We start from the raw sequence: 18,689 nt of genomic DNA, 5'->3' as shown, positions 1-18,689 counted from the left end.
ATATATATATATATATATATATATAAAAATTAGAACTCATTTAACAAATGTTACATTTCTATGTATACATGGTCACTTTCACTTTGTACACCTTAGAAATATACATACCACTTGAGAGAAGGCAGGTGTGGGTCTAATTACTTCTGCTGTTTCCACAGAAATGTAACATTTGTTAAATGAGTTCTAATTATTTGGCGGAAGTTTGTTCCGCTGCATATTTACAGGAGCTATGTAATCAAATTGTGAAAAGAGAAGCATGAAGTCAAAGTGAAGGTTTACTATGCTTCGCCCTGTCATATCGCAGATAGTTCAGAGTGTATTGCACCAAAGGCAGAGCCATATTTGCATAGTTTAGGACCTTTATTCTAAAATTGGCTTCCGAGTAATTTTGGTGGTTTCTGCACCACAGGCAGATGCGTTTTATAGCATGTGCAGCAGTGAGCTGTAATCAAATCACCAGAATCTCAAGTAACATCCCAGACAATAGCAGACTGCCTGCAGGCCCAACTTCACAGTGGATCTACAATAGTTATGTCTTAACACAGTGAATCTGGAGGCTCCTCACAGTGACTTACCTTACAACATCCATCATGTTGCACCTGCATCCAAAAGTGATTCACAGCATGTCTATCTTACTGGAGTGTATATTTCCCTTCTTCAAGACAGCTGCAGAATGCTCATGGACCAGTTCTCAATCAAAGCAAGGATGCCCCCTGGTGGCCATAGAACTGAGCGGTAACTAAAAGAGTACATTTATTCTGGAGAACACAAACTGTAAAGATTTGATGCTGTTATTCCTTTTTTAGTGGAATATCATTCAAGTTCATTCCACTAAATAACATAATTTCTTTCTCAGCAGTCATTGAAAGCAGATGTGTGTCATTTGGAAAAGCAGCCTTTATGTGCCGTGTAAGCCTAATTATTATTATTATAAAAATGAACTATTTTCTAATTGAGCATTCAGTGCAATCAGCAGATGTGCTCTTTGATTTTCCCTCTTCGTGATGGTGTTAAAAATACATTATTACATATTAAATAAATATTATCATTTATTATATACAATATACAGATCACCCCAACTTGACAAAAATTGATTTCATATTTCAGAAAATCTTTTCAAATGCTTCACTGAAGAGCATTGGGTCGTTACAAAGTTTGACTTAAACTTTGAGATCCGGTTCGGCAGTGTCTGCGATGGTTTGTCGAAAGAATAACTGAGAAGAGGCTCCACTTTGGTTGTAAACCACACACTCTTCAAATAGGCTACAAAGATAAACCACAACTATGTCTACATGGTCTCAGCAAAATGTGTGTTTCCCCAAATGTGTGTTTCCATGTTGTCATGGAATGAAACTATAACAAGGGTGTTTAAGCGTATATAATAATCTGTTTTGTTAAAACTTTACTAAATGAAATACAGTTTGTTATTAAATAGTAAATGCCAGAATGTGAATGTGAGAGAGGTTTCAATAAAATGGATCAAGTCTGTGTTATCTTTGCTATAGCCAAACCTAAACAGGATGTATATTAAGAACGTGAAAACACTGGATGTGTTTTTGTTATGCCTGGCTATGTTACTTGTATGCTTTGCACCATTATTTAACTGGTTATGTTTATTTTTATTGAGTCTATTCTACTTTAGCTCTCTCTTGCAAAAAGGATCACTTGTGAGAGGGGGTATACTTGGAAACAAAAATCAAAACTCAACTTAAACGTTATCAAAGGTAAGTTGAATTCAAACACCTCTTCTTCCTATGTAGGCTATATCAGCATTTGAACGTATTTTTGCCAGCTAATTAGAGAATCACTTTAAAATAGGTCCTTAGGGGGACACGTTTCCTTTTTTAGTAAGCGGAACGCAAACAATGCGGAACTGAAGTTCGGGAGCAAACGTTTCCGACCGGTTGACAATTTCGTTGGACGGCTTTCTGTTTACAGACCAACGTGGGTCACTGTGACAGAACTTGTATGGCAGGGATGTAAGAAAAACACAAGAAGTCACTATTATCTGTTTTTATTCGTATTAGAATGGGTAAAAAGCGCCAAAATGAAGACTCTGCGGAGTCAAACACTCCGGTGAAAAAAGAAGTTCCGGAGTTCAATGGGACTGTGTTTAAAGCCATGCTAAAGGAACCCACCACAGCCATGAAGGGTGAGTGTGCAGTCTGTTCCGCCAACTTACAGAAGTGATACTCAGTCACATTAGTGATTCATACATTTATTCACATATCCGTCCATCCACTTTTGTGCAGTTAGTATTTCAGCATCACGTTCCCGACCCTCGGCGTCTGAAGTGCTCTCCTCTGTTTTGCTTTGGTTAATTCTTACCTTTTATCGCATGCAGGCCTGGAGACATTCATTTCAACCGCCAAGAAGCTGCCATGCCCTGACCTGTATGATGTGGTGGAAGGTTATATTAAAATCTCTATGGAGTGTGCAGAAATATTCAAATTGCTAGAGGGAGAAAATCACACAGAGAGCGAGGTAAGTGCTTTTCTCAGTGGATGGGATTGAATTGTTAGGTTGCCTGTTTTTGTACGTGCAAAGCTCTGAATCCTGCTTCTGTCCAGATGATCCCGATTTTTGAGAGCCTGGAGATGATCCTTCTAAGGACAGCGAGTGACTTGTCCCACTTCAGCATGGTTGGCAATGCTATTGTGAAAAAGACTGTTTCTAGCTACGTGAAACTTCTGCAGGGATCTTTCCATTCAGAAAATCACAGGTTAGTGGACGGGCTTCACTACAAGGACATCAAATATCAGTCCTCAGCACAGTTTGATTTTGTCTTCTGCCCATTGCACTAATCTTGTGTTGTCCTTTGTGCACAGGTTTGTCCGTCAGTGCCTCAGTCTCCTGTCCGCCCTGGTGTCTCAGGGTCCAGAAGCTGCCAGAGAGGTCCTGAGTCACATTTACATCAATAAAGCTCTGTCTGGACTGGCAAAGAGAAAGGATAAGAGGGTGTGTTGTAGCTTTGGCCTTTTCTTCAGTTTTTACAATGTTTTGTTGGGTTACGTATGCTTACATTCTTCTCCGTGAATTCTCCAGGGAAGACCTGATGTCCGCATGGCTTTTATCCAGTTTGTGCTGTCCTTTCTGGTGTCTGGAGATAATGCTACAGTTGGACAGATATTAGAAAGCAAAGGTAATAAGTAGCTATGCATTACAATTTACACAACATACTCTCATGTCAGGTTTGTTGATGACATGTTCAATTTGGTGTGTCAGAACTCCTGCCAGAGATCCTGTGCACGGGTCTGAAGGAGGACAGGATGTCCATAGTCAATCTGATTTTGTCCACGCTGAAGACTAGAGTAAGTGCTCAGCAGTTTACACCTTCCATTTCAAATGAATTCATGGATTTAATGATTCTATGTGTTGGTATTTGTCTTGCTGCAGGTTGTGCTTAACAAGGCCATAAGTAAAACACAGAAAGTGCGTTTCTTCACACCTGCTGTGCTGGCCAACGTAGCGTCTCTGTATAAATGGAATGGCATTGTGGATGCAACCACTGATGATGACAGAGTGAGTTATTTGCTTTTTCACTTCTTGTTTGAACACAGGCTCTGTTGTGTAACTTAGCTTTTCAACCTGTGGGTCTAAATGTTACTTGTCGTCTGAAAGATGTTAGAGGACTCGGAGCATGCTGGGATATCTGTCATCCGGGAACTTGTCCACGGTTTCCTTCTCGACTTGTGTTGCTCTCGTAAGCATGGCATCAGCTTTCATGATGCCAGCTTTGGCACGGCTGGCAGGTAAGTACTCAGAGAATCAAGTTTACCTCACACTTTTCTGGAGACTCCTCGTGCTGATGAAAGGATTTCATTTTTTTTTTACAGATCTGGCAACATTGTCTTGCTTCAGTTCTTGGTGGGGCAGAAACAGGCGACAGAGGATGAGTTGGTGATGGAGCTGGTGGTGAATGTGCTGAAAGCTAGCCCTGACATGCTGGCCAGATATTTTCAGGAGACTCAGTATTCATACACCCCCCGCCTCAAAAGTGCTTGGCAGGACAACGTCAAGTTACTTAAAAAGGTAATACTTGACAGTAGATTTGATTTTAATGAGGCTTTTTCAGTGTTTGTTCATATCAAGCTTGTCTATTTAAGAAAAAGAAGATAGAAAAAGAATGACCCTTTTTGAATTCATATGTCAGATCTACGAGGGCCAGCCAGAGATTTCCACAGTCTTCCAAACTCGTGAGGTCATCCCCCTCCCTCGCCTGCTGTCCATGATCATGGTGATATCCCTTCCTCCGGTCTGTAACAAGACATTCTTCACACAGGGCCTCAGTGTAAGTGGTGAAATGAATCGATCAATGCTGTAACACAAAACACTGAAAATGAACAATACTTTGTCACGTATTCCAAATATCTCCTCTTGTATCTGACAGCTTGCCAACACAGCAGTGCAGCTCACTACTCTGTCCATGATGAATTTCATCTTGAAAAGAGCCAATAAGAACATGGAGTACCTTTTGGATAAGTCTGAGTGGCACAGCTCGGATGTATACACTATTGACTTGATGGGGGATTTGGCACTGCAGTACAGGGAGACGCTCAGCAAGGTAAGCTCAGCAAAGAGCTGTATCAATACCCACAAATAGTAATGCTGCACCGTTAAACAACTCACGTCCCCACTATTCATGCTCTGTTCCAGATTTTGCCCGATATCACGAGCATAGTTGCAAAGTGGCAGTCGCTCAGCAAGAAGGAAAAGACAGATGGTGAAGAAAAAAAGACCAAAACTGAAGGGAGTGCTGAACAGACCGATAATAAAGTGCCTGGTAATAACATTTGCATTACATGTGTATTGCTTATTCTAATCAGTCCTGTAAAGTAAAGGCGATGACCAGCAAAAACATTGGATTGAGTTAAGTTCCTTTGTGTCCAGCGGTTGCAGAGACAGCTGAGGTAATCCTGCTGAAGACTCTGATTCTTCAGGTCATATGTCTTTACCAGAAGGTAGTGCCACATCTGGTAAGCCAGTGCAAATTTGACTTCAGCAAGCTCTTAAAAGGTGAGGCTTTATCATTTATCATTTATCATTGAGTTCATATATGTTATATGTTTTAAGTATGATGCAGGTGGTTCTCCAACAAAGCCTTCAAAGTAGATTATTTTTTATTTTTATTTTTTTATTTTTTTTATACCTCTCTAGGGATTGTGTCAGAGAAAGGAATGAGAGAAGAAGTTCCCCCAGTGCTGCAGTATCAGATACTGCAGTTAGCTTTAGATCTTCCGGCAAGCAAGTTCTCCTGGTTTCGCATACAGGTGAAGGCATTACATTGTTTTATTTAATTTATTTATTTATTTTTTATTTTTTTTTTTTTACAGGTGTTGCTTTGTTGTTGACGTTGTTTCTAATGTGTTGCGTATTGCTTTGTCTTCCCCAGGATGTTGCGGATACAGAATCATCATCTGGAGAGAAGTCGGTACTTTACCTGCTCCTCAAGATGTTTGTCAGCAGCAGCAGCAGCCACCTGAAAACATCCACGCGGATGCTGGTTCTAAAAGTGAGGACATTTTTTTCAGCGGAGGGCATAGTGTCATTTCTAGAGGATATGTCAGCAGTTCTTCCGCAACATCAGGAAACAGTTGAGAAAAGTAGTTTGTTATATTACTTGAAAGAGCCTGAAGCAAAATGATTCTGTGGTAAACTGCATATCAGTTATTTATGAACTTCATTAATTTAACGAAGTAAAAGCTGGATAGGCAAAAGTCTCTGTTAATAATCGGCTGCCAAAGATGCTCAAACTGAGTTTTAGGAAAGGAAATGACCGCCGTCTTATAATTCTTGCCTCGTATTCAGGTGCTAAAGGACAGTGGGGTGTTCGAGTACACCTGGACTGAGCTTGAGCTTTGGCTCGACCAGCTGACCAGAGTGGAGGCACACCAACAAGAGACTGTCATCCAGTTCTTGGAGAGGGTGAGCCCATCTACGTAACATCTGTGTTTACGTGTCAACGTTTCTGTCTGTTACTGTTATACTGTTGGTTAGAGACAATAACACATTGTGTATAATGACATAGTAGTTATAATTGGTAATACACTTCTGGTCTCTTTCTCTAGGTATTAGTGAAACTGGTGTGTAATTCTTACACATACACAGATAAGGTTGCCAGCCTGGTCCAGGAGGCAGCTTATCTGCACGCTAACCTGAGCAGCCAGGAGGGCGACGCTGCCAGCATCCCAATCTCACACATAGATGGTGAACATTTCAAGATGGAATCTAATTCAATTTCTTTTAGCCATGCCTGTGTGTTTTTTAACAATCTGACAACTGACTGTCTTCTAGATGTCTTAGACATGCTGGATGTCATTATGGAGGGTAATGAAGGTCAGCTGGAGGAGCTCGGGCCATCTCTGAGTGAAGACCTCATTATCCAGACATTCCCCTTCAGTGTGATGGTCCCTGCTGCTCTGGAGGCCCGAAACAAACTTCCAGTAGACAAGGGTAAAGCACGTCTGCCTTAATTGGGACAGATACTATAATATTCAGAATACATATTATAATGTGCATATATTGTAAATTTCAGCTTGACAATTTGCTGCATTAAAAGTGCAACTTTACCGTTTTAAAAGTGATTTCTCCACCCTGATAAGTATTTAGTATCTACTTGTGTCGTATGTTGTAATGTTGACAACTAAATGTCTTTTCTTTTCTCAGGGGTGGTATTTCAGTACTTGTCTGCAGTGCTTTCAGGTGTCATGCACTGTCAGAGAGAGCCGCTCCCGCTCTGTTTGGCTCTGCTGCAGTACGATAAAGAGCTTGTGTCCGCAGAACTCTCCGCTTCTCCTCATCCCTCCGTCATACACCTTCATCAGTATTACTCCAAATGGCTACCACAGCAGTGCCGGGAGCAACTGGTTCGTTTTTTGTTGAAACCAAGACATTGTTTAACAGAAAGAGTGACATACTTGTTATTTCTTGATGTAGAAAATAACAGTCGTCTTTTTTTTTGTCGCAGTTCAAGGACTCTGAATGCCAGTCAAAGGGATTGTCATCAACCCCCATTTCCTTCACTGCACTGATGAAAGCTGCGTATAGCCAAGGACCAAACACTTTGCTCGAGGCCACCTTCAGGGAGAATGTGGAAGGATCTCTAGCTTCCATGTTGATGGCTGATTTTCCAGTAGCTATCAAGCAGATGTTACTTTACATAAAATCAACAGTGGAAAATGTTGGCACGGTAAGAGCACAAAACAAGTTTACTACTCAGTACATTACTAAGTTAAAACTAAACACGACACTTCATATCGTTCTGCACAGTTCTCCAAAGACATAGGAACTGCCCCTCTCAAGACCTTGATGGGGATACTCCTGGATTTGGTGACCAGGCTACAAGGCTTTGAGGAGAAGACAAGTTCTGAGCCAGCAGCAGAGAACTCCCAAGAAGGATCTGACCTCTTCCTGGAAATCAACCAGTCGTCCACAGTAGAAGGCAATAAAGAGCAGGTTTGGAGAAGTTCAGCTTTGTTACAAAATGATGTTTAAACTATGACCAATGTTATCAAGTTTGAGCTTCCTTTTTCTTTTTTTTGAATTATTGATTTTAATCTAATCTGTGTTTAGATCCTGGTTTCTGCCCTCGGCTCCATCTTCAAGCATCCATGTTTTGAGCAGTGGTTTCTGGCTCTGGAGCTGGCTGCTTTGCCTCCTCACACTCTGAACCCCGTCAGGCTAAAGCATCTGTGTGCTCAGATGAATGATGACATTCTGGCCTTGCTGAAAACCAGTACCCCCACTCTCTGTGATCTTGGTCGCCTGGAGCTCATTAGTAGCTACATGGGGGCTATAGAAAAGGCTGTGCTCAAGGAGCTGACAGAGAAGGGCTCCCAGGCAGCGAAGAAACAGTCCAAACCTTTCCAGGCCCTCCTGTCTTTGCACAGCTACATGGACTCCTGCAATCTCAGAGAGGTGGTTTCCAAGTTGCTGCTCCTCCCCAAAGAGAGCCTAATCTCCCCCAGCAGTGAGGGCGCACAAGCCGAGCTCAGTGTCTATGGTCAGGCAGCGCTGCAGATCCTCACAGAGTCTAAAGCTAACCCGTCCCAGGAACACGGCATCTGTCTATCTCAAGCACACCTCCACGGCCTGAGCACCCTGCTGCTGTCCTGCTCCAGCTCTGCTCTGGAGGCCTTCCTGCTGCAGACTCTGTCCAGTGAGCCTGGCAGTGCTAAGCTCATCCACACAGATGTGCTGCTGCACTGTCTCCAGTGGCCTCTCCCAGACACTCAGGCCATCAGCTCTCTGCTGCTGCAGAACTGTTCCACACACCGTCTCTGCTTTGAGATGTGGTGCTTAGAGCCCGCGAACACGGAGAAGCTCTCAGATCAGATGGAAACATTCCTTCCATTAATCAACACCTACCTACAGGTGGCAAGTAGAGAAGATCCTGCCAGGCCTAAAGATGGTTTGTACTAATACAAGTTCCTATTTATCTTGAAGCATACAGCCCCAGGATGTATGCCACTCTTTTGTATCTCAACACCACCTGTATATATTAATTTAGATATGCTCAATTGCTGTGTTTTGTAGTGCAAAATGAGGTTGTAAAGGCCTTGAAGCAAGCACTGCTCGCCAAATTGTCCCAATGTGTTCTGGGAAACCTGACGGAAGAGTCTGGAGCCCAGCTAGCGGAAACACTAGCCAATCTGATCAAGCTCTCTGCAAACATTAAGGACACCAGGGACTTGATCAACACTCTGCCCAGTGCTCTTCAAAAAGTGGACAGTTTTGAAAGGTAGTAATTCACTCTTTATACTTTTATGTACATTATCAGTGTCACATGGTGTTAGCGGAATGTTTTTTTTCTCTTTCAGATGGCAACTAGTAGATGTCATCACTGAGAAATTGGCCGATTGCCCCGAAGAACAAGAAACCTGGAGGAAGTCTGTCACCGCTGCTGCCCTAAAGTGTCTCATAGCCGCTTTCAGTCACTCTAGAGATCAGACTACTTCATGGTCACAGCAGGAGCAGAGCATCCTGGAAAGACTGCAAGGACTCCTAGTGGGTTTATCTTCCTCACACATACTGTTAGGTTTATGTTTTTATGTAATGCATTTCATAATATATCTTCATTACACAGACATCAGCTGAAGACATCACTGCATCTGAATGGAACAGCTTTGTCAAGAATGGACTGAAGTAAGATATTTGTCGAAAAATCCAGTTTGCTAGATGTTTGTTCAAGAGCGTCTCATGAGATGATATTTTTTATATCAATGACCTAAAAGACGTTCTTCCGCTGTAGATATCGCTACAGAGATCTTCACTTTCTCAACACACTGAGCAACCTGTTGGAAGTGATGTACGGGAGCAGTGAAGTCCAGAATGATCTGATTCCTTTATCCACCCTTCACATGATGACCAGCAGCCATTCTCTGTTCCTGCCCACCATGTTGGACTGTGATGAAGAGCCTAGCGGGTGTCAAGTTAAAGGTACGTATCTAGCAGAATAGAATGGAGAAAAACAGTAAATGACTTATCCCATAATTGTTCATTTTATTATTAAGCACAAATACTCTTATTTTGTTGTCCTTTCAGAAGCGCTAGTGTCCCTACTTCTCTGTTTGGTGAAGAAAAGCCCAACAGTCTGTAGCATGAATCACTTTGTTGTCCTGCTGGGAGCATATGGAGTTACACTGAGTACTTCAGGTAAAACAGGAAATCTAAATGTCGTTGTGTGTGTGTGTCTGTTGCCCTTCTTTCCTCTCACACCTTGATTTGGTTTTGCAGATCAGAAACTGTTGCTGCTTCTTCAGGAATATGAAAGAAACAATGTCAGCCTGCTGAAATTTCAGTAAGTTCCATATATATTTGTAGTTTGCACATGCAACAATTGCACTCTTTATTTTGCAAATGCTGAATGTTTGTTTTCAACTGCAGGTCGTTCTTGTGGGGCCCAGCGGCTGTGGAGCACCACAAGACCAGGAAAAGCCTCGGAGCTTCTTTGTGGAAGCAAGCGAGCTCAGACGACCTGTTGGCCCTGCTGAAAAGTGACAGGATGCTCCAAACGATTGCACACTTTCCTCAGCAACGCAGAATCATCCTGCAGGTCTGATGTTTGTCCTTTTTCAATTATTTGAGCATCACAAATGAAATTCCTTCTACGTCCATTGTGATCCGATAAAGGGAAAGGGATGAATGAGAAACATATTTGTTGGTATTTGGATAAACCTTGAATATGTAAATGTTTCTCTCTTATAGGATAACAAGGAGCTGCTGTACTGTAACAACGCAGTAAAGGACCTTGAGAACTTGTATGATCCTCGTTTTCTTTTGCCTCTATTCAGCACCATACTGCAGCCAGGTGACTATGTTTCATTGATGTGTCATCACTCCAAATCAGCTAAGGTTATCACTGCTTTATAAATGTTACATTTTTTTCCTTTTTCTGTGTGACAGAGTGTGTGATTGACTGCCTCAAGTTTGTATCCAGTCACGCCCTGGGTGTAACCGTAATGGCTCTAAGTAGCTATGACCCAAAAGTGAGAGCGGCAGCGTACCATGTGCTGAGCTGCTTCTACCAACACCTGGAGGGTGCTCGGTTCAGAGAGAAGAGACAGGTAAGGTTGTGAGGCAGGTGGTGTGCGAGTATTTAAATATTGGATGTGTGGGAGTCACCTCCAGAAACACTGATGAGCCTTTTTTTTCATCGAACAGTTGCTGTACTTGATGGACACAGTGAAGAATGGAATTCGGCAGCAGAATCAAAGACTTCCATTTGTCCTGACCTCTTACATCGCTAAAGTGGCTCAGCAGATGCTCAGACCTGGTGTGTAACTCCGAAAACTTGTTCTGACCAGAGTGATTTGACGCATAGTGGTTACACAAAGATTACTGAACTGATAAGGAACTTTTTGAAATTGTAATCTTTTTGAATGTTCTATTTGTTGTATTTCTATATACAGTATATAATTAAGGATCAGGATCATTGACCCGTTTCCTTGTTTTTCCTCATTCCCCAGAGGACCACATGTACATGGTGTTAAACAGGTTTCTGCTGTCCCATCAGAGTTTGGACTTCAGAAGAGTCCCTGAGTTCTTCAAACTATTCTATGGCTTTGACCTGGAGGTACTCCAAAGTATCTTCTAGTATATTCTATAAATAAATGATTGTCCAAATAAACTCTTCTCGTGTCAACAACATTTAACCTTCATCTGTTTGTTTTGCTCAGCTCGTGCTTTTTCTAAACTGATGTTATCTCTTCAGGGCTGTCGGCCGTGAGAGTACGACTGATTGTCTGTCTGTCTTTTTTCCTGCAGCATAAAATGGAACGGGAGTGGATCTTGAGTGTGCTGGAGGAAGGGATAAGTGACGGACACTGCTATGAGTTGTGTGAACAACAGGGCATCTTTCAGACCCTTTTGGGTTTCAGCAGCAGCCCTCTGTGCGATGAACACTGCCAGGTACACACTGTGGGAATCACGATGATGCAACACAATCGCGGTGAAGTCGAGATGCTCTGAGATGCACTTGATAAGGAAAACGCATGAATAGAGATGTCTAATGTGCATATATTTCACATATCTCTCCACTAGGCCCAGATTATCAGGGTGTTGTGCCTGGCCGCCCGTGTGACCAGAGCAGCTTATAACCTCACCAAGAGCTGTGGGCTTTTAACCTGGATAATACAGATGGTGGAAAAAAGGTAAGGTCCCATCTCAATTTTGACTCTTTATTTTGACATGGTCATTCATGTTTCTATAATAACTCATTTCCATATTTTCTACTATACGTCTGTACTTATTATCCTCTTTAGGAATCTAGACCAGCGGCTGCTGGGTGCCATCATAGATCTGCTCCATGTGCTGTGGTTTACCAACCTTGGGCAGAAGGAGAAACCGGTGGACGGAGCAAAGACGTCCTCATCTACAGAGGAGAAACCTCGGAGCTCAGTGAAGTGTCTCCCACTTCCACTCATCAGTGAGTTTCTGTGTGTGGCATCAACAATCAGCAGTCACCTCAGGTAACTATCGCAGTGTAAATGTAATTTAACATAACTTTCAAGTCACTCTGCAGGCACTTGAGCCGAGATCTTAATAATACATATATATGACGTAATAGATCTCAACTGTTTTTTGGTGAAGGATGTCAGTGTTTGTTTGATCTCCTCTCAGGTTGCGTGTGAAGGCCGCTCAGCTCAGCATGTTTCTGCAGACTCTTTGCTCCATACTGAAGCATTATGGGACAGCTGTCAATGCAAACAGAAAGGCTGACTGGCTAACACTCCACCCACAGCCTCTGTCTTGTACCGAAGCCCTCACTCTGCTTCAGTGTTGGGCTTCCCTGTCCCGCAACACGGCACTCCTAACCCAAATACAAGCCGTGTCTGAAAAACACAGAGTGCGGGAATTGCTGGGTGAGTGTCATTAAGTGTGTCCTTTAACAAATTCTGTCATACCGAGGAGGTTTTGAAAATGTGGTCATGGTTGTCTTTCTTTCAAAGGGGTGGACAAAATACAGTAAAGACTTTATGGAAAAGGAGATCGATTGCATGCTGTTAGTCAAAACAAAGTCCTGCAGTAATAAGCCTTTTGATATGTGAGTTTTCACAGCAACAGGAGACAATGGGGTAAAGGGGCAAAACGGATCTCTACCTAACTTGCACTGTATAAATCTGTCACAAACACATACCAACATGAACATGACAGATGTATACAGTTTATAGGTTTTGACATATACTACCACAGTAATTGTCATGAAACCCTTAATATGACCCAAGTTGTGGCAATGCTTACAATTGAGGTTTAATTACTTCATAATGAATGTTTTTCACAAGTTATTTTGGATACACTGTTGCTCAAACAGGGCTTTTGCGTACTGTGGTGGGAAAATGATTTTACCCGCTGTTGAGTCTTTTTATGCTGAAATGAAGAATATTGTTAAACAGAACTTGTCTTTCAAAAGTATTTATTCTCTGGCCAGAGAAGAGGCACAGTTACACAGAGTCACTCGGAGTCTGCAGAAGTGTGCACCACAGAAGTAAAAATCACACCGAGTTATATACAAGAGTGATCAAGGTTTGGGGCCTGGGTACTGGAACATCCTGTTTCAGGCTGTGCAGGCCATGGCAGTAAAGTATAAGAGGTGCTTTATCTGTGTTACAGCAGACACACAGACATATATGGTTTATCCTTAAGGCATAGGACATGTGAATATACAGTGGGTACGGAAAGTATTCAGACCCCTTTAAATTTTTCACTCTGTTTCATTGCAGCCATTTACTAAAATCAAAAAAGTTCATTTTATTTCTCATTAATGTACACTCAGCACCCCATCTTGACAAAAAAACAGAAATGTAGAAATTTTTGCAAATTTATTAAAAAAGAGAAACTGAAATATCACATGGTCATAAGTATTCAGACCCTTAGCTGTGACACTCATATTTAACTCACATGCTGTCCATTTCTTCTGATCCTCCTTGAGATGGTTCTACTCCTTCATTGGAGTCCAGCTGTGTTTAATTAAACTGATTGGACTTGTTTAGGAAAGGCACACACCTGTCTATATAAGACCTTACAGCTCACAGTGCATGTCAGAGCAAATGAGAATCATGAGGTTGAAGGAACTGCCCAAGGAGCTCAGAGACAGAATTGTGGCAAGGCACAGATCTGGCCAAGGTTACAAAAGAATTTTTGCAGCACTCAAGGTTCCTAAGAGCACAGTGGCCTCCATAATCCTTAAATGGAAGAAGTTTGGGACGACCAGAACTCTTCCTAGACCTGGCCGTCCAGCCGAACTGAGCAATCGTGGAAGAAGAGCCTTGGTGAGAGAGGTAAAGAAGAACCCAAAGATCACTGTGGCTGAGCTCCAGAGATGCAGTAGGGAGATGGGAGAAAGTTCCACAAAGTCAACTATCACTGCAGCCCTCCACCAGTCGGGGCTTTATGGCAGAGTGGCCCGACGGAAGCCTCTCCTCAGTGCAAGACATATGAAAGCCCGCATAGAGTTTGCCAAAAAACACATGAAGGACTCCCAGACTATGAGAAATAAGATTCTCTGGTCTGATGAGACCAAGATTGAACTTTTTGGCGTTAATTCTAAGCGGTATGTGTGGAGAAAACCAGGCACTGCTCATCACCTGCCCAATACAATCCCAACAGTGAAACATGGTGGTGGCAGCATCATGCTATGGGGGTGTTTTTCAGCTGCAGGGACAGGACGACTGGTTGCAATTGAAGGAAAGATGAATGCGGCCAAGTACAGAGATATCCTGGAAGAAAACCTCTTCCAGAGTGCTCTGGACCTCAGACTGGGCCAAAGGTTCACCTTCCAACAAGACAATGACCCTAAGCACACAGCTAAAATAACAAAGGAGTGGCTTCGGAACAACTCTGTGACCATTCTTGACTGGCCCAGCCAGAGCCCTGACCTAAACCCAATTGAGCATCTCTGGAGAGACCTGAAAATGGCTGTCCACCAACATTCACCATCCAACCTGACGGAACTGGAGAGGATCTGCAAGGAAGAATGGCAGAGGATCCCCAAATCCAGGTGTGAAAAACTTGTTGCATCATTCCCAAGAAGACTCATGGCTGTACTAGCTCAAAAGGGTGCTTCTACTCAATACTGAGCAAAGGGTCTGAATACTTATGACCATGTGATATTTCAGTTTTTCTTTTTTAATAAATTTGCAAATATTCTAAATTTCTGTTTTTTTCTGTCAAGATGGGGTGCTGAGTGTACATTAATGAGAAATAAAATGAACTTTTTTGATTTTAGCAAATGGCTGCAATGAAACAAAGAGTGAAAAATTTAAAGGGGTCTGAATACTTTCCGTACACACTGTACAATAGGTACTTGTTATCCAACACAGAGAAAAAGAGGATATGGGTGCAGGCAGTCAGTTGCTGTATGGATCACAACAAGTAAATAAAACAGTTCTACTCATAAGAATATAAAGTACTTATAAGAATATCAAGTTTCTATTACACAAACAGCAAGATACGTTTGAGCACGTATGTTAACGTTAAGTTCAGAGCAAAAGTACAAGCACTTAAGCATTTACACAATATACTAAGTAGAAATATATACTAAGTAGAAATGTTCTATTACAGTACTAAAGATTGTAGATTCTGGACAATGAAACACTTTTTCTAATATATCACAATTCTTTTGCAATTAATTCCATTCTGTTGAAATTATTTTTCTGCTGATCCTATGAGGCAGATGAGCTTTTAAAATGACCAAAAGAGCTTTGCTGAATATTTGATATGAGGCTTTCAGGGCCTACAATGAAGCCAGGCCTGTGTTATAAAGTTTGAACCCTGCAAGATTATTTCGAACAGGTCAGTAACTGCTCCAAGATGGCTGCTCTTTAGCTGACCCTGTGTTCTCTTCTCTGTAGGGGAATTAAAAGAAATGAGCCTTTTAAAAAAAGTATCAATTTGTTACATGTGATGACATTACATCCTGGACTTCTTAGAATTTAGATTTTTGTTCCGCTTCACAGTATCTAAATCATTCCTTGTATCTTTAATGGCATAAACATGGTTTTGATCATCTTGCTCCTCAGGGATTAGGAAGGATAAGACCAGAGGTAAAGGCTCCTTTCCGCAGGTCCACACACGAAAAGAGAACCTGGCAGAAGATGCTGACACTGAGAAACAAGAAGAGAGTCTCCTGACAGAGTGTAAATTGTACCTCGGCAGTATCCTTGTTCACTGGGAGCCTGCGTGTCCCCTCTCTGAACCCCAGCCGGCTAAGCCAAGAGACAAACTGGATCCTCGTCAGTTGGCTGGTGATACTGCACACCTGCTCACCAAGTGGTCTCTGAGGTGCTTGGTGGAGGACTCGTATGATGAAAGCAGAACAAAAGAGTTCTTGCACTGGCTCGAAAAGGCTGTGATAAAACACGGGGAAATTATGAATGCTGTGCTACTGGATTCTGGCATGAAAGCGGACATCCTTCGACTCTACCATCAGGCCTTTGAAGCTCAGTGTCACTCCAGCATTTCAGCAAGAGTGGAAACCCTCCAGCTGTTTACCACCATTATGATGTGTTTACTGGAGGCCCAAGGCCACCTTCCAGAGCGGCATCAGGCAGTCCTCTCTGCCTGCCTGCCAGAAGACGCACCTGACGTGTCTAGACGTGGTAAGAACCTGCAACCTTATACACAGACTCTGTCTATGACTGCTAGTGTGCATACCAGACCATGCCATGTCAATACTGTTAAAATACTATGTCTCACTTAGAAACTGGCTTTTCCACTCCATATACTTAAAGATCTCTGTCGCATTGAAACACTGGAGTTGGAGACTTTTAGGGCAGGGGTGCCCAACTTTTGACTAAGGAGGGCCAAAAATTTAATTAGAAGGGAATGCCATCAAGTGGTATACGATATTAAGACGTAAAATAATTTTAGGGTCCCAGATCCCCAAAAATCTTTGGCAAAGAGTTGGGCTATGCCCCGAGTAACACATGATCAGTTTTTGATGTGCAATTGGATCCAGGATTTTATTTTCACATTTTTGCAATTTATTCATGAGATACTAAACTTATGAAATTAAAGAAATGTGACATATGTGACCCATGACTGTTTATCACTATGTGATACAGATCCTGTTTTTTTTGTGTTTGTTTTCTATGATTAAATAACATTAACTTTGTCCACTTCAGCAGTGGACTATGAAAGTGGTCAAGGCCATTAAGTTTTGCAACATTTATTGTAGTTCCCATCAAATAGCAAGTGTTGGTGAGGTGGTGCTCGTACACAACAATGGAATCAGTTGTTACACGTTGCTAGAAATCAGTTTAATTATGTAGCACTATATGTGACACATTTGCAATAAGCATGGAGGAGAAACTTGACTTTGAGAAGATATACCTACTCTGTTAACATAAAATGCATACTAACTCAAATATTAAAAACATGAGTAGATGCATGTTTATCCTGGAAGATGACTAAGTATTAATACGTTGCATTGTGAATTAATTAAGCATCTTGTTTCCCCTTTCCAGTAGCGGGGCTGTCTCTGTTTTCGTCGTACGTCCATGAGTTGTGGAGTGGAGCCACGTCAGCAGAGCTGTTCCTGTCTCATGTCAGTTTGGTGACCAAAGCCAAGTGTAGGAGACGGAAAGCATCCAAATCATCACAGACTCAAGCAGCCATCAGAGCCATCTGTGATGACATCATGACCATGAAAAGTTAAATATGTCAAGAGAATACTACTGTGTTCACTAAAATAGAGATAATTCCAAGAAATCTTGTCTTCATTTATTTTGCTGCTTTTTTTGGTTCTTGTAAAAAAATTGAAGGTATTTTGTAAAACCCTCTGTTATTAAAAATAAGTCGATTTACAAATCTGTTAAATATGTGATTTTTTTTTTTTTTTTAATGGTTCTTGCATGACCTAACTATTTTAAACCTGCATGTAATTGTATCTGAAAATGTTGTTTTATAACACAAACGTAAAGCTTCCTTCATGATGAAGCACAATAATATACACTCAAACTTTTAACTACTAGAGCAGAGTTCACAGATACACAAACTGCAGGTTAAAGCAAACAATAATAGTTACATAATCTGTTCAATGGTAGAGGTAGTCTTGCACTTTGTAGATAATCAGTGAAATGGAGGGAAAAATGAATAATTGCTACTCTTTCTTACACACTGCCTCAAAGCCTCTGAGTTCACATTTATTTGTTTCCGCTAACACCTTAACAGTTGTGTTTTCATTATTCAGATTTTTTAATTGTCTCCATCACCTCAATTTTTAACATTTCTGTTCACATCCATAAAAAGTGCTCTCATTCAGATTCGGTCCCACGTCAAGCAGTTGATGTTTTGTGGCTTCCTCTGAATCTGAATCTGCGACTCCTGCAACAATAAGAAGACATTTTTAAAGTTCAGTAGAGCTTTGTAGCTTGGCCTAATTTTGCATATATGACTGTGTACTGTATACACATATGGTTGTATTCAATGTTGGTGTTGGTAACCACTTCCCTCTTCCTCCATTCAAGGTAGTGAAACTTTTAAAGATCACGTATCACACTTACCGTAGAAAGTTTCCACTATGAGACATTAGATTCAAACTGAGAAAGAGGAATCCAACAAAAGCAGCCAGAATGATCCAAAATATTATAACAATTGAGTCTGAAAAAGGAAGAAGAAAACTTCTGTTATCTTCATTAACACAAGACGGCAAATACAAATATCCTATAAAGCATAAAGACTTACATTTGTTGTATTTCAGCTTGCTCTCATCCACAATCACAGGATCAAGGTAATCATAATAGTATTCCCATACAACCGTGCTGGTTGAGTTCTCCATTATCTCAGGTAGGAAGCACCAAAAAGTTGGTAGTGAAAAATTATAGATAGTAATCCATAATGAAAAACTACATCACAGTTGTTTCTAACGTGTATATCGTTGGTATTGCATATTTCAGCAGGCCTAAGAAAAGCTCCCTCACCCACATGGATGTCTGCTCAACTCCAGTTGTTTTCCTCTTCCTGGCCTGCTTATATTTCAGCAAATGCATGCAGTGTGCAGGTTTGACCACAGGGGTGCATGATATAACCATTAAACAGGGATCAAAATAATTCAGAGAAACTGAAATAGAATCGGGTAGGGGAACATGACTAATAAAAAATGCCTAATGTTGTGGCTTAGTGCTCTGTTTTCAATTAATACGTGGCTTATTATTGTAGTAAATTATTATTTCTTGGTTATTTATATTTTT

At 41.5% G+C, this 18,689-nt stretch overlaps 1 protein-coding gene across 2 annotated transcripts; it reads left to right on the top strand.

The window, feature by feature from the left end:
* The first annotated feature begins 1,914 nt into the window (after positions 1–1,914).
* urb1 (URB1 ribosome biogenesis homolog) lies at positions 1,915–18,063 on the top strand. Of its 2 annotated transcripts, XM_031863670.1 has the most exons (39): positions 1,915–2,152; positions 2,345–2,484; positions 2,571–2,722; positions 2,829–2,958; positions 3,046–3,142; positions 3,226–3,311; positions 3,397–3,522; positions 3,622–3,752; positions 3,837–4,032; positions 4,154–4,291; positions 4,391–4,564; positions 4,657–4,783; positions 4,891–5,016; positions 5,158–5,270; positions 5,393–5,512; positions 5,809–5,925; positions 6,069–6,207; positions 6,295–6,453; positions 6,667–6,866; positions 6,968–7,189; positions 7,270–7,455; positions 7,573–8,410; positions 8,536–8,740; positions 8,820–9,006; positions 9,086–9,144; positions 9,251–9,438; positions 9,544–9,654; positions 9,736–9,799; positions 9,886–10,054; positions 10,207–10,309; positions 10,405–10,565; positions 10,663–10,774; positions 10,968–11,074; positions 11,266–11,409; positions 11,542–11,651; positions 11,763–11,969; positions 12,121–12,362; positions 15,519–16,097; positions 16,965–18,063. In XM_031863670.1, exons 1-39 carry the CDS (start codon positions 2,029–2,031, stop codon positions 17,153–17,155), a joined length of 6,780 nt encoding a protein of 2,259 aa, XP_031719530.1. In that variant the 5' UTR covers positions 1,915–2,028; the 3' UTR covers positions 17,156–18,063. The 2 variants fall into 2 exon arrangements, with proteins under 2 accessions (XP_031719530.1, XP_031719531.1); XM_031863671.1 differs by lacking the exons at positions 15,519–16,097; positions 16,965–18,063 and adding an exon at positions 12,450–13,211.
* The last annotated feature ends 626 nt before the right edge of the window (positions 18,064–18,689 follow it).

This window comes from Anarrhichthys ocellatus, unplaced genomic scaffold (genome assembly GCF_004355925.1).
Source record: "Anarrhichthys ocellatus isolate YVR2014 unplaced genomic scaffold, GSC_Weel_1.0 scaffold29, whole genome shotgun sequence".
Classification (NCBI taxonomy): domain Eukaryota; kingdom Metazoa; phylum Chordata; class Actinopteri; order Perciformes; family Anarhichadidae; genus Anarrhichthys; species Anarrhichthys ocellatus.
The sequence above is the reverse complement of the archived record's forward strand: the minus strand, read 5'-3'. Positions and strand labels throughout refer to the sequence as shown.